General features: G+C 43.6%; 1 protein-coding gene across 4 annotated transcripts in view; it reads right to left on the bottom strand.

Annotated features, from left to right (window-relative positions):
• Positions 1–6,313: 6,313 nt before the first annotated feature.
• Positions 6,314–23,991, bottom strand: part of LOC140740064 (E3 ubiquitin-protein ligase arkadia-C-like) — a 195,803-nt gene continuing 178,125 nt past the window's right edge. For all 4 annotated transcript variants that reach the window (XM_073068920.1, XM_073068922.1, XM_073068921.1 and 1 more), the window contains exons 14-15: positions 13,105–13,243; positions 6,314–6,681 (exon numbers count right to left, since the gene is read on the bottom strand). In XM_073068920.1, the coding sequence (XP_072925021.1) occupies positions 13,126–13,243 (118 nt within the window). In that variant the 3' untranslated portion in view covers positions 6,314–6,681; positions 13,105–13,125. The remainder of the gene's footprint in view (positions 6,682–13,104; positions 13,244–23,991) is intronic.

Below are 23,991 nucleotides of genomic sequence, written 5' to 3'. Positions count from 1 at the left end.
CACTTTCCCACTGTCACACTTGGGACATTTCTTTCACATCTTATCCTCTTGCTCTTCACATACTTGTAGAATGCCTTGGGGTTTTCCTCAATCCTGCCCGACAAGGCCTTCTCATGGCCCCTTCTGGCTCTCCTAATTTCCTCCTTAAGCTCCTCCCTATTAGCCTTATAATCTTCTGGATCTCTAACATTACTTAGCTCTCTGAACCTTTTGTAAGCTTTTTTTTCCCTTCTTGACTAGATTTATTACAGCCTTTGTGCACTACGGTTCCTGTACCCTACCATAACTTCCCTGTCTCATTGGAACGTACCTATGCTGAACGCCACACAAATATCCCCTGAACATTTGCTACATTTCTTCTGTACTTTTCTCTGAGAACATCTATTTCCAATTTCCTGCCTGATAGCCTCATAATTTCCCTTACTCCAATTAAACACTTTTCTAACTTGTCTGTTCCTATCTCCCTCCAATGCTATTGTAAAGGAGAGAGAATTATGATCACTATCTCCAAAATGCTCTCCCACCGAAAGATCTCACACCTGACCAGGTTCATTTCCCAATACCAAATCAAGTACAGCCTCTCCTCTTGTAGGTTTATCTACATATTGTGTAGAAAGGAGAGAGAAATAGAGGGAGAAAAGGTAAGAGTCTACAATTGAGAGTGCATGTGAAGGATAGAGGCAGCAGTGGGTAGAAAGGGAGGAGGACAGCATGGTAAGATTGTGAAATAAAGGGAAGAGAGAATGAGGAGCAAACAAAAATCAGGAAGAGTGTGAGGGATAGAAAAAGAAAGGAAGAGTTTTGACTAATGACCAATCAGCATTTGGGATTGATTAACAAGAACAAATTAAAGAAAGATAGACGCAAGTGGACCAGCCATCATTAGTGTGAACAGTTAGAGTGGAGATTTTGAGGTTTCATTAGAGAAAGCAAAGAAAAGCTGTAGGTAGAGTTCCCCCCCCCCCCCCCTTTACATTTGATCAGCTAGAACAGTAGAGATGCCAGCAGAATGACAGAATGTTCCTCACGGGATATGGGAAGACAGGGAGACCTCCAGTGTCCCCGACAACTACACCTGTAAGAAGTGCATCTAACTGCAGCTGCTAACAATCCATGTTAAAAAGGTGGAGCTGGAACTAGAACTAGATGAACTCCAGATCATTTGGGAGGCTGAAGGAGTGAAAGATGACATCTAGAGAGGTAGTGTAACTCTCGGTAAACTGAGCAGCTTAATATAGGGGATGATAGTCCCGACCCTGTCAAACTTAAGAAAGCTCGTTTGGGTGGATGCTGCACGATGTGTCCCATTACAAATTACTACCACGAAATAACAAACAGTACACAATATGCGATTAAACGATTGAGCTTTATGATTCTTAATTTGACTATACGGTTAGTAAAGAAAACAGAAAAAGAAACAGGGCACATTCTCATGAAACAGTCTAATGCGCAATGTTGGAGTTTACTGATAAGGCCATTCGTCCATCAACCTCCTCCGATCGTTGCTGACCTTTGGACCCTTGCTCCGTCCTCTCCGTCTGGTGGTCTACCAACTCTCGCCATTCACGTCTTCTCTCCATGGCAAAAGACCGTGAATTCCCGGCTCTCAGACACACAAGAAAGAACAGCATCTCGTTCATTGGCTAACATGCCCCATTTTTTCTAGTCATAACCCAAACATTGCTGCTACAGAGAAACCATTACCTTAGCAGTGGAACATTACAGAGAGGCCATTACATTAGCAGTGAAACCTTACAACGTGTTACAGTTGTTACATCCGAGGTTCAGGACACAGGAAACTGGGTGACAGTCAGGAAGTGGAAGGAGGTTAACTGCAGAGTACCCCTGTAGCCATCCTCCTCAATAAAGCTTAGGAGAGACAATGGCATCTAACGGCAACTCCTTTACTAAGCATTTTCAGACAAAGCTCTATTTTTATCTTTAATATCTCTATTTTTCCCTTTCCAGGTTCTTCTGATGACCCTGACCTGGAGTTACACACTGACCAATTTTTTGTGGAAATGGGACCCGCTCTTGGGGTCTTGCGACTGGCCGTTATTCGATATGTCAAAGGCATGGCTTCGAAGATTAGCTTGCCTTCGGAGTTTCGGGATTTTGTGGCTCTGGAGGCGGGTGGACTCGAGGTTGGGGCCTCTGCGGGAAATCAGTGTGTCACTCTGTCTGTGTGCCCAGAGACCCGAATTCTTTGGGCACAGAGCTTGGAAAAAGCGATGCAATGGACTTTTAACATGGTAAATCAGTGAGCTGTCTGTCATGTCTCCCCTCTCGCTGTGTAACGGACACCTCTTTTTCCTGAGTGAGAGAGAGGCAGACAGACTCTGGGATGTCGAATACCACAGGTATTTGAGTAGTCTTTGGGGTACTGCAAGCCTGTGTCTTTATTAATGCTTTGCTGCATGCATGAGTGCTTGGTGGAGGGGGGGAATGCATTTTTTTCTGGTGGGGAGGGGGAGTCGTTGCTTTGCTGCTGCTATGCGGGGGAGGGGCTTTGGTGTTCTAATATTTAACTGTCATTCATTATTTGGGGCACTGTTTTTGCAAATGGTTATGAAGAAAAATTATTTCAGGATGCATATTATATACATTTCTCTGACATTAAATGTACCTTTGAAACCTTTGAAAAGGTGTATCACAGCAGTAGGTTGTCTGGCATTGAGTCTGGCTCTGTGACTCCGAAGGAAAGGGGAAGAGGTGTGTTGTGGCAATAGGGGATTTGTTAGTTAGGGGAACAGAAATGAAGTTCTATGGGCAAGAACGATATTCCCTGATGGTATGTTGCCTCCAAGGTGTCAAGGTCTGGGACATCAGCTTTCTTAAGTGGGAGGGTGAACAGCCAGAGGTCATGCTCCATGTAGGTGCTGATGGCATGGGGTAGGATGAGTGACGAGATTCCACTAAGGAAGTTCAGGCAGTTAGGTGCTAAGTTAAGGGCAGAACCTCCAGTGTTGTGATATCAGGATTGCTACCTATGCCACATACTAGTGTGGCCACAAATATGAAGATTATACAGTCTAACACATGGCTAAGGAGTTGGTGTGGGGGGTACATAGGAGTTTTGAATCATGGGGTTCTCTTCTCTGTGGAATTCTTTGCCACAGGCAGAACTTGATAGATTCTTGATTGAACAGGATTTGAAGAGATATGGGGAGAAGGTAGGTGATTGGGGCTGAGACAAAAATAACAGAGTGGCCATTGATGAACAGTGGGGGAGATTCGATGGGCCAAATGGCCTAATTCTGCTCCCATATCTTATGGTCTTCCAGAAAAGGTGGGGCCTGTATAGAAGAGATTGTTTGCACCTGAACTGGAAGGGCCTAATATCCTAGTGGGAAGGTTTACCCATGGTGAGTTGCAGGAGGATGGGAACCATAGTATCCAAAGTTAGTGGCAAGGTTATGGATACCTCAGACAAAGTCAAGAATCAAAATGTTGAGCATGATGTGACTATTCCAATGCACCAAGTATCATAGGAAAGGCAGATGAGCTTAGGGCATGGATCAACACCTGGAATTCTGACATTGTAGCCATTAATGAGACTTGGTTGCAGGAGGGGCAGAACTGACAGCTCAGTATTCCGGGGTTCCATTGTTTTAGACATGACAGAGCAAGAGGGATTAAAGGAAGGGAGGTGGCATTACTGGACAGGGAAATTATCACAGCAGTGCTGCGTTAGGACAGAAAGGTATGACCATGTTAATGGGCTATATTACAGATCACCCAATAACCCTAGGGATTTAGTGGAACTAATTTGTAGAAAGGCAGCATACTGTTGTAAGACACATAAGGTTGTATGTGCCTGCCAGAATAAAAGGAAAAGATAACAAGTGTAGGGAATTGTGTTTTCCAAGAGACATCGCGGCCCTGTTGAAGAGAAAAAGAGGAGGTGCATAGCAGGTATAGACAGGTAGGGAGAAATTAGGTAATTATGAAGTATAAGAATTGCAAGAAAACACTTAAGAAAGAAATCAGGAAGGTTAAAAGGTGAAAGAGAATCCTAATGGATTCTACAGATGTTAAGAGCAAGAGGATTGCAAGGGACAATATTTGTTCTCTGGAAGATCAGAATGGTAATCCATTCTGTCTGGTAAAACAGATGGCAGAGATCTTAATTTGTTTTTTGCAACAATATTTACTTAGTTGGACACAGAATGAGGCAAAATGGCATCAAATTCATAGACCCTGTACAGATTACAGAGCTGTTTGCTGTCCTGAGGTAAATTAGGGTGGATATCTTGGACCATGGGAGGAAACCAGAGCACCCGAGGAGAAACCACTCATTTCATATGGACCAATTTCACATGGTGCCTATATTGAATTCTGAACTCCAGAAAACCCTGAGTTCTATTAGTGTTGCACTAACAGCTACACTATTGTGGCTCCGTGCCACTAGCAGGCCTTGTACAACTTTAAACTTGAACTTAGCTGAACCAAGCATCAGCTTGGAAAACTGACTGTTTTCAATGCAAGGTTCTTCCCCTTCTGCCCCATCCCCAATATGATTGATGCAGGACAACACCAATGGCATATTTTTAATCTAATTTCTACCCAGGAAATTTGGGCCACTGGCCTCCACAACAACATATACCGGGAAATGAAAGAGGTCCAATTCCACTATAAAGATACCACAGTGCTCTTTAATCTGCTACCCAACTACCTAAATTCGTGTTGTGGGAACTCACTTTCCCCCACCTCACCCACAACACCATGCTAGTTGAACTGAACAAGGCCATGATAGTCTGGCTCCCCTGCTGCTTTGAGATGTTCCTAAATATGCTAAAAGTCCATACACAGGCCCAGCTACATGATACAGTCAGTCAGGAGCTGCAGCTAGACACCTGGACAGCAGGGACATTGTGTTCTCCCACGTACCGCAAGAGGGACATTGCATGGAACAGCATTCACCTGCGACCTGGGTCAGAATTATACCCTTTAGGTGACAGGCCTTGACAGAGTGGATGTGGAGAGGATGTTTCCTATGGTACGAGAGTCTAAGACCAGAGGACAGCCTCAGAATAGAGGGGCATCCATTTAGAACAGAGATGAGGAGGAATTTCTTTAGCCAGAGAAATACGAATCTGTGGAATTTGTTGCCACAGGCAGCTCTGGAGGCCGTCTTTATGTATACTTAAGGCAAAGGTTGATAGATTTGTGATTGGTCAGGGCATGAAGGGATACTGGAGTAGGGGGCTGAAAGGAAATATCGATCAGCCATGATGAAATGGTGGAGCAGGCTCAATGGGCCAAATGGCCTAATTCTGTTGCTATGTCATGGTCATAATTGAGTTCTACTTACCCACTCCTGAGTCAGCAGAAACGTGCACTGAATCGATACTCACCAAAGAGTTGAGCTGCTGCCCTGGGTAACTGTGAAAGGCCTGATTGTCTCCTGTCCTCTTTGTCTGGTCCTCCTTGGTTCTGCTTCTGCGCTGGGGTCAAGTCAGGGTAACTGGTAACTCCAGTACAGAACACCAGGGTAAGCAGCCACCCTGGCTGTAACTAGTGACCTCCAGCCTTCAGACTGGGGAATCTGGGGAGCTGATTTGCTGTCTCTGGATCTGGGGGTGGGAAAGGGTGGTTAATATCAGGGAATTTACTGACCCAGTGAGTCCATCCCCTCTGGAAAGTCACCATCTGCTGGTATCAGTCCAGCAAATCAGGGACAGTGGAGATGTCAGGGGTAAGTTTTTTTACGCAGAGTGGTGAGAGCGTGGAATGGGCTGCCGGCGACGGTGATAGAAGCAGATACAATAGGGTCTTATAAGAGACTCCTGGACAGGTACATGGAGCTCAGAAAAATAGAGGGCTATGGGTAACCCTAGGTAATTTCTAAGGTAAGGACATGCTCGGCACAGCTTTGTGGGCCGAAAGGCCTGTATCGTACTGTAGGTTTTCTATGTTTCTAAAACCTAAGAACTGTGAGACCTGGAGTCGATATCACTTCAAATAGTGACCAGTGTTCCCGTCAGAGAGGTGAGTAGAGCCTGGCCAGCTTCAGAAGAAGCTAGGGTCCTCACCAGATCAATCACTGAACCAGGACTGGCAGATCCTGCTAGGCCAAGTTATCCATAGACCTCTAGGGCGCACATTTAGGAAGCCAGGGAACCCTGGTTGAAAGGAGTTGCAGCCACATCAAATCCCAGAGGCACTGATCAGATCAAAAGACAGCTGTAGTATCACCACTTTCTTCCCTCATCATACATATGTTTACTATGGCCTCTGAAATTGGCACCTGTGCACGGGAGGAAAAGCATGTGTTTCACCACATGTCATAAAGCACATTCAGAACAATGAATATCAGAAGGCAACTTAATTTAATTATTTGCAAACAGCTAGAATATTATATCTGAGGAGACATTTGAAACTCAGCTTGGTATACAGTAACACTGTCAGGTAAGTCCTACTGAACAAATCAAAGGAGTTGATGAGAACACAGGGACAGAAGTATGTTGGTCCTTTGGTGTAAGGCTGATCTGGGAACAATATCTGGAGACTGCAACTGGCTTGGATCTTCAGTTATGCAATGGTTCTTCCTGCAGCAGAAGAGTAGCTGTACACAGGCCCAGGTAGTGGAGAGCCTTTTGCATTTCAGTCAAAGCCCGCCACAGCCTCTTGCATATTCCAGATGCAAGCCAGCATGCTCAAGGAACTCAATACCAACACCTAAGCAAAGAAAAAAAGAGCATTTGTTGACACTCCTCTTAACAGGGAAAACTGAAACAAGCAGCTTGGCTCAACTAGTCTGTGCTGGTTTTGATGCACAATAACATTCCTCTTAACTTTGATCAATTTCTATCTTCATTATCTACCAGTTTCCTCTTCTTGTTGTGAATCCTGAGATTCAAAAATAATAGTCAATGCTACAGAAGTCTTAGCTCTGAATTTCAAGATCACTCCTCAGTTCTCCAGAGAGACATCATCTCTCTTTTATCACCAGTTTGAGCTTCAGGGAACTAATTGTCTAATTGTCTCTATCTCTCCTTATAGAACAAATCCTTCAACCTCGGTAATTCTTCTTCAAACACTTTTACTTACGTCATCTTATAATGTTGCTATGACTGCTGCGAATTGGAGGGAATTTTTGAAGCTGATCACTAATGTATCCACAACCGTTGATATCTCTGCTGTAGGTTGCAGTCTATCACGTCTATGGTGATGTATCTGGCTGCAGTTTCCAATAATTTCTTCAGCAATGGTGTATCCAGAGATACCGGCCACGTGACAGATGCACTGCCACCTGGCTGGTCAGAGGACACACCACATGCCAATCAACATTTGGTCCCTCCCAACTAATCAATGCACACCTAAATTATTGGTTACCTTAATTGGATTAACTCGCCCAGCCCCATGCTTTAAAAGGTGAGACTTGCCCTTGGCTAGCCCTCTCTTACAGACCACCACATTGGAGGTAAGTGCATTGATTTATGCTTGGGAAGGTCTATTGTTTGCCCTGGTAAGGGAGCCGCAGCTATCCAAGATCAAGGGGGATAGCTGTTGTAGTGCTTTTCCCTTGTTCTTTGTTTGTGTAACCGTACCCTGTCCCCACACCGCTTCCTGTGTACTGTAGTTGCTTGTGTTGACCCGACTTCCCCTTTAATAATAAATTCCTTATTATTAAAACTGTGTGTGTCCAGGCCTCTACTGTTGAGACTCAAAGAACCAGTTATTTTCCATCATAACAAATGGTTAATGATTTCTTGCTGTCATTTGACACCGCATTCCCTCACCTGCTAACTTTATCAAATACAATGTGCAAAATAATAGCGTAATGCTTTAATTTCTCCTGTAATAGTCTCTACAATTTTTTACTACCCTTTATTGTTTTATATTGTTGTATATAAAAACAATATAAACTTTTGTAAACTGTTGATGCTGAAAATCTAAACTAAAAGCAAAATACTGAAAGCTCACATAATCTGCACAGAAAATTCACAATCTAACATCTAATTCCAGCCTCATTCCTATATAGTTAGCTTTACTAGAGTGTGGATTCTACCAAAGCTGTCTCTCATTCTACAATTTGTGATTAGATCACTAGTGTAGTAGCTAGCACAATGCTTTACAGTACCAGTGACTCAAGTTCAATTCCCGCCTCTCTCTCTAAGCAGTTTGTACATTTTCCCCATGTAGGTTTCCTCTGGGTGCTCTGGTTTTCTCCAACAGTCGGAAGATGTACCAGTGGGTAGGTTAATTCATTGCTGTAAATTTTCCTGTAATTAGGCGAAGGTTAAATCAGGGGTTGCTGGGAGGCGTGACTTGAAGGACCGGAGGAGCTAATTCCACGCTGTATCTCAATAAGTAAGTAATAATAATAGAACATGGAAGAATACAGCCAATGTTGTGCTGAACCAACTAACAAGGAAATCAAAAACACCCAAATACTACTCCCTCTTACCTAGACCAATTCCATATCCCTTCATCCTCCTTATATCCATGTGCCTATCCAAACATCTCTTAAAAGCCTCTAATGTATATGCCTCTACCACCATACCAGGCATCCATGACTAAGTAAAAAAACCTACCCCCCCACCCCCGACTTCAATGTACGCCCTCTGGTATTAGACATTTCAACCCTGGGAAACAGGTGCTCTCTACCAACCAGGCAGCATGCTGGTGAACCTCTTCTGCACTCTCTCCAAAGCTACAACAACCTTCCTATAATGGAGCAACTAGAACTGTACACAGAACTCTCAATGAGGCCTAACCAGAGTTTTTTAAAGTTGCAATACAACCTTCTGACTTTTAACTTAATGCCTTGACTAATAAAATCAAGCTTTCCATAAGCCTTCTTAACCACCTTATTGACCTGTGTATCAACTTTCAAGCATCTACATACTTGGATCTCAAGATCTCTCTGCTCAGCAATACTGTTAAGGAGTTTGCCCTTAACAGTGTACCATCTTATTGCATTTGCCCTACCATGATGTAACACTTCATATTTATCTCAGTTACACTCCATCTGCCATTTCTCTGCCCATATCTGTCTATATCATGTCGCATGCTTTGCCAGTCCTCTGCACTATCCATCACTCCAATCTTGGTATCATCCTCAGATTTACTAACCCACTCGTCTACATTTTCATCCAGGTAATGTAATGTAATATAAAGTAATATACATTACAAACAGCAGGGATCCCAGCATAGATCCCCGCGGAACACCATTAATTACAGACCTTCAGCGCAAATAAGTTCCTTCAACCACTACCCTCTGTTATCTATGTACAAGCCATTTCTGAATCCAAACAGCCAATTTACTATGGACCCTAGGCATCTTAATCTTCTGGATTAGGCTCCCATGAGGGACTCTGTCAAACACCTTACTAAAATCCATACAGACAATACCTCTCTCGTCACCTTGTCAAAAACGTCATTCAAGTTTGGTAAGGCATGCCCCGCCATGCACAAAGCCATGATGGCTCTCCCTAATTAGGCCATGGGTTTCCAAATGCTCTTAGTTATTTATTTATTTGTTTGTTTATTTATTTACATCTTAATCTGCCCCACAATGTGAGGGATTTAAAATGTTTGCAATACAACTCTGTCGCAGTGTACAGACATGTGCATTTATCAGTTGGATGGCTTGTAGAAAGAAGCTGTCCTGTAGCCTGTTGTTCCTGGCTTTAACGCTGTGGTACCCTTTGCCAGACGAAAGCAGTTGAAACAGTTTATGGTTGGGTAACTGGTATCCCCAACGATCTTCCAGGCCTTCTTTATGCACCTTCTGCTATAAATGTCCTCAATGGAGGGAAGTTCACATCCACAGATGCGCTGGGCTGTCCGTACCACTCTCTGCAGTGCCCAACGGTCAAGGTTGGAGCAGTTTCTGTACCAGGCAGTGATACAGCCGGTCAGGATGCTCTCAATGGTGCCCCTGTAGAAGGGATTTGGGGGTTTATGCCGAACTCCTTCAGTCACCTGAGGTGAAAGAGATGCTGTTGTGCTTTTTTTGCCGCACAGCCAGGTGAGACCTTCGGTGATGTGCTTACTGAGGAACTTGAAACTGCTCACCCTCTCAACTGCCATCCCATTGATGTTGATCCTATCCCTAAGAATTTTCTCCAGCAATTTCCCAGGATTTTCCTTTGTTTCCTTCTTAAATAGAGGTACAACATTAGCTACTTGCCAGTCCTCTGGGTCTTCACCTATGCTTAGAGAGGACTCAAAAGATATTAGTCAAGTGCCCAGCAGTCTCATCTATGGTCTCCTCAAAATCCTGTGATAAATCCAATTAGGTCCTGGGGACTTATCCACATTAACGTTCCTTTGGAAGCCTAACTCTTCCTTGTCCTTGACCTCTAAATCCCCTAATGTATTTATACACTCATACTGATATCCTGGTCCTCCATATCCTTTTCCTTCACAAATACTTAAGCAAAGTACTCAACAAGTACCTCACTCACATTCCATGCATCCCATCCTCTCCCTTTAACTCCTACAGACAGCAACTAAAAGAATCATTAGAAGGGAAAAGAAAGCTAGCAAACAATATCAAAGTAGATAGTAAAAGCTTTTTCAAGTATGTAATAAACAAAAGAGATAACAAAATGAAAGATGATAGATGAGACCATTTAAAAAATCAAGCTGGAATAATAACAGGGAGTGGGGGGGGGGCAAGGAAATGGCAGATGCACTAAAATAGTATTTTGCTTCAGTCTTCACTGTGGAAGACACTAGCAGAATGCCAGATGTTGAAGGATGTGAGGGAAGAGAAGTGAGTGCAGTTACTATTACAAGAAGGTGCTCAAAAAGCTGAAAGACCCAAGGGTACGCAAGTTACCCGGACCAGATGAACTATACCCGTTGGTTCTGAAAGAGGTAGTGCTAGAGATTGTGGAGGCATTAGTAACTCATTGGACTCTGGCATGGTGCCAGATGACTGGAAAACTGAAAACGTCACTCCACTCTTTAAGAAAGGAGGAAGGCAGCAGAAAGTAAATTATAGACCAGTTAGCCTGACCTCAGTTGTTGGGAAAATGTTGGAGTCATTTCTTAAGGATGAGATTATGGAGTACTCGGTGACACAGGACAAGATAGGACAAAATCAGCATGGTTTCCTTAAGGGAAATCTTGCCTGATGAACCAGTTGGAATTCTTTGAGGAAAATACACACAGGATAGATAAAGAGGATGCAGTGGATGTCGTATATTTGGACTTTCAGAAGGCCTTTGACATGGTGCCACACACATGAGGCTGCTTACCAAGTTAAGAGTCCATGGTATTACAGGAAAGTTTCTGGCTTGCTTAGAGCATTGGCTGATTGGTAGGAGGCAGCAAGTGGGAATAAAAGGACACTTTTCTGGTGCTCCAAAGGGGTCACTGTTGGAACTGCTTCTTTTTATGCGATATATCAATGATTTAGATGATGCAATAGATGGCTTTGTTATCAAGTTTGCAGATTAGTGGAGGGGCAGGTAGTGTTGAGGAAACAGGTAGGCTGCAGAAGGACTTAAGACAGATTAAGAGAATGGGCAAGAGTGGCAAAAGAAATACAATATTGGAACATGCATGATCATGCGCTTTGGCAGTAGAAATAAATGTGCAGACTATTTTCTAAATGGGGAGAAAATCCAAAAATCTGAGATGCAAAGGGACCTGGGAATCCTTGTGCAGAACACCTTGAAGGTTAACTTACAGGTAGAGTTGGTGGTGAGGAAGACAAATGCAAAGTGAGCATTCATTTCAAGAGGTCTAGATCACAAGAGCAGGGATGTGATGCTGAGGCTTTATAAAGCACTGCTGAGGCCTCACCTTGATCATTGTGAACAGTTTTGAGCTCCTTAACTAAGAAAAGATATGTTGGCATTGGAGAGGGTTCAGAAGAAGTTCACAAGGATGATTCCAGGAATGAAAGGTTTATCATACGACAGGTGTTTGATAGCACTGGGTCTGTACTTGCTGGAATTTAGAAGGACAAGGAGGGATCTCATTGAAACCTTTCAAATGTTGAAAGGCCTAGACAGTAGATGTGGAAAGAATGTTTCTCATGGTAGGTGAGTCTAGGTCAAGAGGGTACAGCCTCAGGATAGAGGGGTGTTCATTTAAAATAGAGATGCAGAGAATGGTACATGGTGGCTGCTTACAGATATGACTTTAGCCATATGGTGGTAGATTTGTGGAATTTAGTTCTATAGGCAGCTTTGGAAGCCAGCTTGTATGGTGTTTTTAAAGAGCTTGATAGGTTCTTGATTGGACATGACATTAAAGGTTACAGGGAGAAAGCAGGGGAGTGGGGCTGAAGAGGGGAGAAAAGGATCAGCTATGATTGAATGGCGGATGACCCAATTCTGCCGCTATGTTTTATGGTCTTATGGTCTATGATTCTGTCTCTATTTTTTGCTACTTCAGTAAAGCAGTTTGCATAATCAAAGGCCCCAGTTACACCAGACATTCTCTCTTCTCTATTTCATTAGACAGAAGACACATTCCACCATGCTCCAGGACAGCTTCTACCCTGGCATTATAAGACTATTAAATGGTTGCACAGTACTATAAGAACGACTCGTGACATCTCAATCTACCTTGTTATGATCTTATGATATTGCTCATCTTCACTGTACTTACTCTGCACATGTTGCACTTAATTCTGCATTGTTACTGGTTTACCTTGTTCTACCTCAATGCACTGTGTAATGACTTGATCTGTATGAATAGTAAGCAAGATAAACTTTTCACTGTATCTCGATACATGTGAAAATAAACCAACTGCAATTCCAAAGTTGAACAGGAAAGGCAAATGAACATTGCTGGCTAAAGTTTTTTCAGACAAGGTACAGATACAACAAAATAGCTGTATGGGACTAATTGGTTCTTTGAAAAATTACATAGGGCAGTTACATAGGACAATTCTTGGAAAAAATCATTTGGTATCAATCATTGAGTAATGGTACATGGTGGCTGCTTACAGATATGACTAATCACAGAACAATGAACACAAGAGAACACTAAAGATTGAAAATTCATTAAGTATATAATCAGGACAGTTTCCCTAAATACATTAATACATATTATTCCAATTCTTAGCAATGGAGAAAACTAGAAAGGTGTCTTCACCCACTCTGTTATTGAATTTCACATCAATTACTTTACCTTTTTATTTCTAATGGCTAATTAGATGTCAACAGGCATCTGGGCTTCAATGTCTACTCGACAAATTGGACACTTCTTACTGGTGGCTAACCACTGATCCACACAGATCTGGTGGAAAAGGTGCATACAAGGGAGACGCCTGAGAAGAACAATAAACAAGTTTTGTTTGGTTAGTTACTTCAGTACCTCAGCATTCATTGTCGTAATGGTCTCACATGCTCTTTAGATAGATAGATAGATAGATAGATAGATAGATAGATAGATACTTTATTCATCCCCATGGGGAAATTCAACTTATTTTTTTCCAATGTCCCATACACTTGTTGTAGCAAAACTACTTACATACAATACTTAACTCAGTAAAAAAAAATATGATATGCATCTAAATCACTATCTCAAAAAGCATTAATAATAGCTTTTAAAAAGTTCTTAAGTCCTGGCAGTAGAATTGTAAAGCCTAATGGCATTGGGGAGTATTGACCTCTTCATCCTGTCTGAGGAGCATTGCATCGATAGTAACCTGTCGCTGAAACTGCTTCTCTGTCTCTGGATGGTGCTATGTAGAGGATGTTCAGAGTTATCCATAATTGACCGTAGCCTACTCAGCGCCCTTCGCTCAGCTACCGATGTTAAACTCTCCAGTACTTTGCCCACGACAGAGCCCGCCTTCCTTACCAGCTTATTAAGACGTGAGGCGTCCCTCTTCTTAATGCTTCCTCCCCAACACGCCACCACAAAGAAGAGGGCGCTCTCCACAACTGACCTATAGAACATCTTCAGCATCTCACTACAGACATTGAATGACGCCAACCTTCTTAGGAAGTACAGTCGACTCTGTGCCTTCCTGCACAAGGCATCTGTGTTGGCAGTCCAGTCTAGCTTCTCGTCTAACTGTACTCCCAGATACTTGTAGGTCTTAACCTGCTCCACACATTCTCCATTAATGATCACTGGCTCCATATGAGGCCTAGATCTCCTAAAGTCCACCACCATCTCCTTGGTCTTGGTGATATTGAGACGCAGGTAGTTTGAGTTGCACCATATCACAAAGTCCTGTATCAGTTTCCTATACTCCTCCTCCTGTCCATTTCTGACACACCCCACTATGGCCGTGTCATCAGCGAACTTTATAACCTAATCACTGAATTATACTATCATAAATATTATAAAAATATTCATTTAAGTGTGAAGATGCTTTCAGGTAAAATGGCAATGCGCTCAGAAGCAGCAGCTTCTATGGGACCAACCAAAGGCGTTTATTATCTTTTTTAAATATACTTTTTACAATTGCAAGACCCTGCTGGACATTAAAAACTTAAAGTCTGCTCATAAGTGAGTTGCAAGTTGGCAGAGAAACTGAAGAAGCTGCACTTCATGCAGATCATGCTGCTGTCTGCATCAGAGAGGTGTCAAGAGTGGGTGTGCAAAGCAGGTATGCAGCCTGTTAGGGTTAATGTTAGGGTTAATTCGAGACTGCCATTACAGGTCAGGAGTGGCTCACGTAATATTAGGAGACCGGAATGCGAGGGAGGGGGGGGGAAGCGAAACTGGGGATTCCGCTACACCGAAACTACTAGTGTCACGCGATTCAGTAAACAAAAGAAACAGGTAACTCGTGAGTGTATGGCATCGGGCCAATAAGATGGACACAAGTGCCCGATATTACCTAATATGTAGCGGGGGGTTGTACTGGGGAGAAAAGGGGTATAAATAAGAGCAGATTGTAAGGGGAAGACGGAACGCGCCTTCTCCAGCGACTCCGTGGATTCGCTGTGCCAGTTACGGATTCTGCAATAAACCCAAGTTTTGTAATATTCCGGTGTTGGTTGTCTCTCTTCCTAAACGAACACAGGGCAGAATTTCAAGCCCAACATTTGGTGACCCCGACATGGGGAGGGAGAGACAACACAGGCTGGCGGGTCCGACAGCAGACAACTTGCGGCCGCAAGCTCGACTAAGGTCAGGAAGTGCCTGTTATATCGAAGACTTCCACTAGATAGTTAAATCACTGAGTTAGATCTTGTCTGCTGACGGATCCTCACCAACCCCAAATTACCCTGGGAGAGATCATTCCCGGTGCAGAATCGTGACTGGTAAGTACTAACTCTTATCTGTTTTTAGGAAGATCCTCCGCCCGTGGAAAAGTCTTCTGAGTGAGGGTACCCGCTGCCCACGAAGGGCATAAAAGTCTCAGGAGTGAGGAGGAGAAAAGTGTCGCGGTACACCGTAGTACACAGGGATACTACCTTAGACTGGTTGTTAAGAGGAGAAATCTCCCACGCGAAGGTCAGGTTTTGAAAGGCGACCGTCCCACATTTGATCCTCTCTGTGTACTAGGGAGCCATGGAGCACTTCAATTTCGAGTTACCAAAACTCAGACATTTGTGTGCTGAGTAACAGAGTATATGAGAGTTTTTAGAAATATGGTAAAATTGATAACTGTGCGAGTTCAATAATCTAACAGTGAGCAGCCGCAGGGGTCGGACACCATCAAGGTAGGAGTGGAAGTGTTCCTCCGAGGCCCGGGGAAGCTCACCTGGAACGAAAAACGGTGGCATGGTCTATACCCTGTCACCGAGGTCTCCAACAGGGCATTAAAAGGTAAGAAGGGAGGGGGACAATAACTGGCATCATTTTCTCACTGCTCCAGATCCGCAAAAGGAAGCCAAATTAATCTAATTGAAACGATTGACGAAGAGGGCACGGGGAAGGAAACGGGCAAGGATGAGTGGCTGGATGTTGGGGTGGATAAGTATCACCGCTCTCCTGGGACGTCTCGTTCAGGGAGCGCCGGACCCCTGTGGGGCCAGAGTGATATTAGACGCCGACCCAAAGAGGGATAAAGTTTTTCAATTTGACCTTTGTGATGTGATTGACTGCTGGGGAGGTTCAGAGGCCGGATGGAAAGGATACAAAGTCTACATGTGTCCCTTTGCGGCACTCGGACTAGGGTATCCACCCATCTTTCCCAATAAACGAACGGCGGGAGGGCAGTGGTGTGCCTCCTGGGATGATGTTTGGTGGGGAACGGGGCGGACCAGACAGAAAGCTGACTAAGAGCCTGATAGAACTCCGGGCGTTGGCCAACGAGCTGAAAGAGCAATCTGGGGTAAACAACCCAGTGGTAGATTGGCTGAATAAGACCTTTGGTAAGTGGGGAGCGTTTCTGGGACAGTCGGCTCTAGGACTGTCTATTTCAATTGCTATCTTTATCACGTGTGGTTGTTGTTGCATACCCTGTATCAGGACCCTAGTCATCTGGACTATAGATCGAGCCTTGACTGGAAAGAATGGACCTCCACCGGCGTACCAGGCACCCTTGTTCCCGGTGGAAGGGGAGGACACGGCCCTCCCGGAAAGCGGACGCGCTATGGGAGGACACGGACTGAAATGGACCATGGCAAGGGGGGGATTGTGAATTTGTTCTTGAATAAGTTTTCTGAAATGTTGCATGCTACTTGTAAAAATTGCGGATGTTTAGGGAACCCCTACCCATACTTTGTGACCCTAGGTCGGACAAATCAGGATAAGCAAATAGGGAGGACACGCCAAAGAGTGCCGGGGGACGCTCACCTCCCTGCCTGATCCCGGCAGCCGCGGAAAAGATTGTAAGGGATGTGGCCTCTGGGAGGCCAAGGGAGGGAGTGTTAGGGTTAATTCGAGACTGCCATTACAGGTCAGGAGTGGCTCACGTAATATTAGGAGACCGGAATGCGAGGGAGGGGGGGAAGCGAAACTGGGGATTCCGCTACACCGAAACTACTAGTGTCACGCGATTCAGTAAACAAAAGAAACAGGTAACTCGTGAGTGTATGGCATCGGGCCAATAAGATGGACACAAGTGCCCGATATTACCTAATATGTAGCGGGGGGTTGTACTGGGGGGAAAAGGGGTATAAATAAGAGCAGATTGTAAGGGGAAGACGGAACGCGCCTTCTCCAGCGACTCCGTGGATTCGCTGTGCCAGTTACGGATTCTGCAATAAACCCAAGTTTTGTAATATTCCGGTGTTGGTTGTCTCTCTTCCTAAACGAACACAGGGCAGAATTTCAAGCCCAACAAGCCTAATAATGAGTGATCATCTTAGTCGCTTTTCTTGTGATCGGAAGAACATGTTGGACATTGTTAATCAGGAACACTGTAAGTCCAATTCACTGGTTCACTGGCAAAAGGGCGACGGAGGAGCTCCGTGGCCTCAGTCAAAGCGACCACTAAGCCTCAAGTTGCATTGTCATCAGTTTGTGCTGCACTGGAGTGCTGTAGGCAATGTACATCAGTGTATGTGTTGGAGTCAGTGCTGCCTCCAGAGTTCGCTCAGCAGAAGACAAGTTGCATTGTTCGACTGCAGACTTCAGCAACATTCATGCATTCGGGAATATGGACTATATCCTTTTTTTCTGTGTCACTGTATTTTACTGCTGTTTTATAGGTGCTATGTGTGCCTTGTGCTGTGTATGGCTGTTGGTACTGTTTTGCAAATTAGAATAACACGGTTTCATTTGGCTGTATTCATGGATATTCATGTATGGCTGAATGATAATTAAACTTGAACTTTATAGGATAATATGCTCTTTACATAATAATGCAAAACATCACAACCAGAAGAAACACTTCAACCTGAAACATTAACTGTTTCTCTTCCTACAGTTGCTGCCCGACCTGCTGAGTACTTCAGGCATTTCAAAAATTCGAAGTATATTTATTATCAAAGTATGTATACAGAATACAACCCTGAGATTCATCCTCCCATGGACAGCCATGAAACAAGGAAACACCACGAAACCCATTCAAAGAGAACATCAAACACCCAACACATGAGAAAAAGAACAACTTGTGCAAATAGCAAAAAATGAGTGAATATCACACAGAATATTAAACATCAAACTGCAGAGTCCTCAAAACAGTCCAGGAGTGTTCAGGATAACGCTGTGTCATTTGTTGTCTGCAGACCACACAACCAATGCATGCTGAAGCGCCCCAATCAAACAACGCAAAAATAGCAAAAAGTAACTAGAAACACATGTAACAAGAACCACAGAAACGTGTCTGCAGCCACAAGCTGTGCTGATTAAACCTTAGTGTGAGGAAGACTCCTGCACCTTCTTCCAGCAGCAGTGTGCAAGAGAGAGAGGGAGACCTATCAGACACAGGTAGACAGTGCAACATCATCCTCATCGATTTCAATCTTGCTTGACACTTTAATCTGTGAGGAGTAATGGACCGGAAGATAGAAACATAGAAAACCTACAGTACAATACAGACCCTTCGGTCCACAAAGTTGTGCCTAACATGTCCCTACCTTAGAAATTACTAGGCTTACCCATAGCCCTCTATTTTACTAAGCTTCATGTACCTATCCAAAAGACTCTTAAAAGACCCTATCATATCTGCCTCCACCACCGTTGCCGGCAGCCCATTCCACACATTCACCACTCTCTGAGTAAAAAAACTTACCCTTGACATCTCCTCTGTACCTCCTCCCCAGCACCTTAAACCTGTGTCCTCTTGTGGCAACCATTTCAGCCCTGGGAAAAAGCCTCTGACTATCCACACAATCAATGCCTCTCATTATCTTACACACCTCTATCAGGTCACCTCTCATCCTCCGTAGCTCCAAGGAGAAAAGGCCGAGTTCATTCAACCTATTCTCATAAGGCATGCTCCCCAATCCAAGCAACATCCTTGTAAATCTCCTCTGCACCCTTTCTATGGCTTCCACATCCCTCCTGTAGTGAGGCAACCAGAACTGAACGCAGTACTCCAAGTGGGGTCTGACCAGGGTTCTATATAGCTGCAACATTATACCTCTCGGCTCCTAAATTCAATTCCCCAATTGATGAAGGTTTGCACTCCACCATTTGGCTGCGCACTCTGTTCTTAACCTTGCTGAATTCCCCCCGGTGACAGTGAAAGCGCCAGATCACTGAGTAGGCCCAAAAAGACATAATCGAATTGTAAATTACATATTCCAATCACATACAGTTTAGTAGTAGAAGCATTTTTAAAATAATAATATTAAGAAATAGTAGTTTCCTGAACTGTTTGCAGGATGTAGCTGTAGGTCACATTGGTCGTTGGGATCATCTTGTTAATATTCTGAGTGTTGCTCAAGATTTTCAACATATACAGAATCTTGTGCGTCTCTGATTTTGTGTTATTTTGGATTTCCTGCATCTGGAGTTTGCCTTTATTTCCATTTCCACTGAGTGCATTATTTCCTTTATTCTTGGACACCCCTGAAAAAAATATTAACAAGATCATCTTTTATTCTTCTAAATTATTATTTACTGGAGAGGGTTCAAAGGAAGTTCATGAAAATGATTCCAGGATTAAATGGCTTGTCGTATGAAGAGCATTTCATGGCTCTGGGTTTGTATTCACTGGAATTCAGAAGAATGAGGAGTGACCTCATTGAAACCTATCGAATGGTGAAAGGTCTTGATAGAGTGGATGTGGATATCATGTTTCCTCAGATGGGAGTGTCTCAGATGAGACTAACCAGAGAGTGCTGACTCTGTGGAATTCATTGCCACAGGCAGCTGTCTTTAAGGCAGAGGTTGATAGATTCTTGGTTGGTCAGGGCATGAAGGGATACGGGATGGTGGGGGGAGGGAGGAGATTGGTGCTGAGAGGAAAAATGAATCAGCCATGATGAAATGGTGGAGTAGACTTGACTGGCCACATGACTTGATTCTGCTTCTATATCCTATGTCCTTATTACTGAGAGTGTGTTCCAACACTGAACATCCCTCCATTTATAATAGATGTTGCAGATACCTGAATCTAGCATAGATGTTGGAAGAACTCTGCTTGACCTGCTGAGCTTCTCTAGTACCGTAGATTCCGGATTATAAGCCGCTACTTTTTTCCCACATTTTGAACAGCTTTGAACTCTGCGGCCTTTAATCCAGAGCGGCTAATACATGGTTTTTTTTCATGCCGCCTCGTAAACATTTTGCCTCGTAACAGTAGACCAATAAAATTGATGAGTAGTTCACAGAGGTCCAATGAAATTGTACGATAAATCAAGCGCACTTTCACAATTAAATTATTGTAAATCAGTCATTTGTACTCACCCTCATCAACATGGAAAACACTCGAAGAAAAGCATTGTGCTGCCTTTATGGCAGTTACTTAGTTTATAATATTTTCGCTTAGTAATTCATTTGTTAGTTAAAGTTAGAAGTGTTTTAACTATATTTGTTTTCTGTACTACATCCCGGGATGCTATGACGTCACACCCGGTTTCGCCGCGTCTTGTGGGATACCGGTTTGCGATAAACGGGAAGGTGGGGGCATTACGCGAGCTCATCAGACCCGAGCACATCAGACCCGAGCACATTAGACCCGATCGCGTTACGCGAGCTCATCAGACCCGAGCACATTAGACCCGATTAGACCCGATCGCGTTACGCGAGCTCATTAGACCCGAGCTCATCAGACCTGAGCACATTAGACCCGATTAGACCCGATCGTGTTACGCGAGCTCATTAGACCCGAGCACATCAGACCCGAGCACATTAGACCCGATTAGACCCGATCGCGTTACGCGAGCTCATTAGACCCGAGCTCATCAGACCCGAGCACATCAGACCCGAGCACATTAGACCCGATTAGACCCGATCGCGTTACGCGAGCTCATCAGACCCGAGCACATTAGACCCGATCGCGTTACGCGAGCTCATTAGACCCGAGCTCATCAGACCCGAGCACATTAGACCCGATTAGACCCGATCGCGTTACGCGAGCTCATTAGACCCGAGCACATCAGACCCGAGCACATCAGACCCGAGCACATTAGACCCGATTAGACCCGATCGCGTTACGCGAGCTCATCAGACCCGAGCGAAAACGCTGCTTTTAAGTTAAAGGCGATCAATAACTTTTCCTGGTAGGCTGCAGTATATATATTTTTACCAGTCGCTAGGAGATATTGGAATGTTGTTCGTGCTGTTCAGTAAAAAAGTATATGCAACGTAATTTGTGTTACCGATACGTATGTATATTTAAAAGTAGCCGTATTACAGGCACGGTTCGAAAAAAAGCATTTGCAATATATATTTGTTTGTTACCATATGGATTTAATTAAAAGTTAAAAAATCCTCACGTGTAATATCTTTCTGTGTAAATATCTCATATTACAACGTGGGACACCTGCGGCCGAAAATCCGGTGCGGCCTGTACAAGTAAAAAATTGATTTTATCTCTAAAATTAGAGCCAGCGGCTTTTAATCAGGTGCGCTCTGTAGTCCGGAATCTACGGATGAAATGGTGGAGTAGACTTGACTGGCCACATGACTTGATTCTGCTTCTATATCCTATGTCCTTATTACTGAGAGTGTGTTCCAACACTGAACATCCCTCCATTTATAATAGATGTTGCAGATACCTGAATCTAGCATAGATGTTGGAAGAACTCTGCTTGACCTGCTGAGCTTCTCTAGTAATGGTTTTATTCTGCACTTTCTCCTCTCGCACAACATATCTTCCATCCCAGCATCGATCTGATGAACTTTAAAAGTACTCTGCCCATCACAAATGTATCCTCCTTTATATAAGAAAATACACTGCCATGGGAAAATAATCTCTGTTGTCTCACCAGGATCACACTCAAATCCTCTTGCAGTAAATATTGCTTAATTGCTTCCTGTATCCTGGTGATATACAAGGACACCCTGTTGCTTCTGAATCCCAACAGTTTTTCAAACTCCCACTATTTAAAGAAAAAAAAGTTTTTTGCTCTTTTTCTGCTGAAGCAATTTCCACAATTTTCCAGATTGCACTCCATCTAACACATCCTTTAAAAAGATTGGTTGCATTTGATAGTTTCTAATCTGTGGAGACAACAGTAAAATTTATCCACATTTAATCAGCTACCTCTTTCAAGACCTCCGTTAAGTATCTCATCAGGATTTTGGAATCAATCAATATTTTTCAGGCATGCAAATTTCTCCACTACTTTTTCTTTAAATCCAATGGCAAGTTCTTTTAGTCCTGCCTTCACCCTGAAACTGTTAACCTTATAATATGATTTTTAGCTTTAACGTGAACTCAAGTATTTCTTTAATATTTCTGTGTTTCATGGGTCAGAAATTAAAGCACCAGGTCAGAAAGTGGAGGGATTGAGTGGGAGCTGGATGACATGACCAACAAGTCTGTAAGTAAGGAGAGGCAGGAGACAGAAAATAGACATGAAAGTTGAAGTATGCTTATCTTAATACTGGGAGTATTAGATTCATAGGAAGTACAGCACAGAAACAGGCCCTTCTTCCCTCGGTCAATTCTTTGCCAAGCAACACACAAAAAATGCTGGTGGAATGCAGCAGGCCTGTCGTGCTTCTCCCTATAGATGCTGCCTGGCCTGCTGTGTTCCACCAGCATTGTGTGTGTGTGTGTTGCTTGAATTTCCAGCATCTGCAGATTTCCTCATGTTTGCTTTTAAAATTCTTTGTCGAGCCATTTAAACTGGCTACTCGCATCGATCTGCACCAGGACTATGCCCTCCATATCCTGACCATCCATGTACCTAACAAACCTGTCTTAAAAGTTGAAATCGAGCTCACATGCACCATTTCCATCAGCAGCTTGTTCCACACATTCTCGACCCTCTGAGTGAAGAGGTTTTGCATCATGTTCCCCTTAATCTTTCCACCTTTCATCCTGAACCCACGACTTCTAGTAGTAGTTCCACCAAACCTCAATTGAAAAAGTATGCTTGCCTTTACCTTAATATTCCCCTCATAATTTTGTATACATTTATCAAGTCTCCTCTCAATGTTCCACAATCCATGGAATAAAGCACTAACCTATTCAATCTTTCATTATAAATCAGGCCCTCCAGACCAGGCAACATTCTTGTAAATTTTCTCTGTGCTCTTTCAACCTTATTTACATTTTTCCTGTAGGTAGGTGATCAAGACTGCACACAATACTCCAAATTAGGCCTCACCAATGTCTTAGACGTCTTCAACAAAACATCCCATTTTCTGTACTCAATATTTTGATTTATGAAGGCCAAAGTTCCAAAAGCTTTTTTCCAACCTCATCAACCCATGACACCACTTTCAATTAATTATGGACATATTCCCAGATCACTTTGCTCTACTGCACTCCCCAGTGCCCTACCAATCACGGTGTAAGACCTACCCTTGTAATCTCCCCTGTAATCTGCAGTGTCCAAGAAGTTGGTGCTTGTAGGCCTTACTTCCGTAAGACTACAGTTGGCCCTCCTTATCTGTGCGGGATTGGTCCTGGGACCCCTCAAGGATACCAAAAAATGCGGATGCTCAAGTCCCTTATTCAACCTGTCTCAATGCGGTGGACTTAGGACCCAGTGGAACCCCAGACCTTATTTAACCTGCCTCAGTGCGGTGGACTTGAGCCGGCAGTTGAGCTCTGAATCCGCAGTTTTTCTGTTCATGAAAATAATCACAATCATGATTGAAAATAAAGCAGAAATAATAAAGCAATCGGAAAGAGGTGAAATGCCATCGGTCACTGGAAAAGCGTTAGGCTACGTCGGTGAACGATCGGAAAAATTTTAAAGGATTAAGTGAGAAAGGCCCTGCCCCAATGAAAGCTACAATTATTACTAAGCAACGCAGTGATTTAATTAATGAGTTTTTGGGTTTTGGGTTTTTGATCCTCCACATCAACCCGGCACGGATGGCACTCGGGAGTGGTCTGTCACTGGATTGAACTCGGGAACTTCTGCTCCCGAGCCCGGTGCTGAAACATACGTTCTTAAGTGTTTTATATGCACAGAAAGGTAAAATATATACTATATACTAAGACAAATGTTTGACTAACTGACGCTAAATAATACCGGATGTACCTGTTCCAACTTATTTAGTAAGAGAACTATTGATTTTATTCGATCCCGATCC

The sequence above is a fragment of the Hemitrygon akajei genome, chromosome 16 (assembly GCF_048418815.1).
Source record: "Hemitrygon akajei chromosome 16, sHemAka1.3, whole genome shotgun sequence".
NCBI classification, from domain to species: Eukaryota; Metazoa; Chordata; class Chondrichthyes; order Myliobatiformes; family Dasyatidae; genus Hemitrygon; species Hemitrygon akajei.
This window is presented reverse-complemented; position numbering and strand designations above follow the sequence as displayed.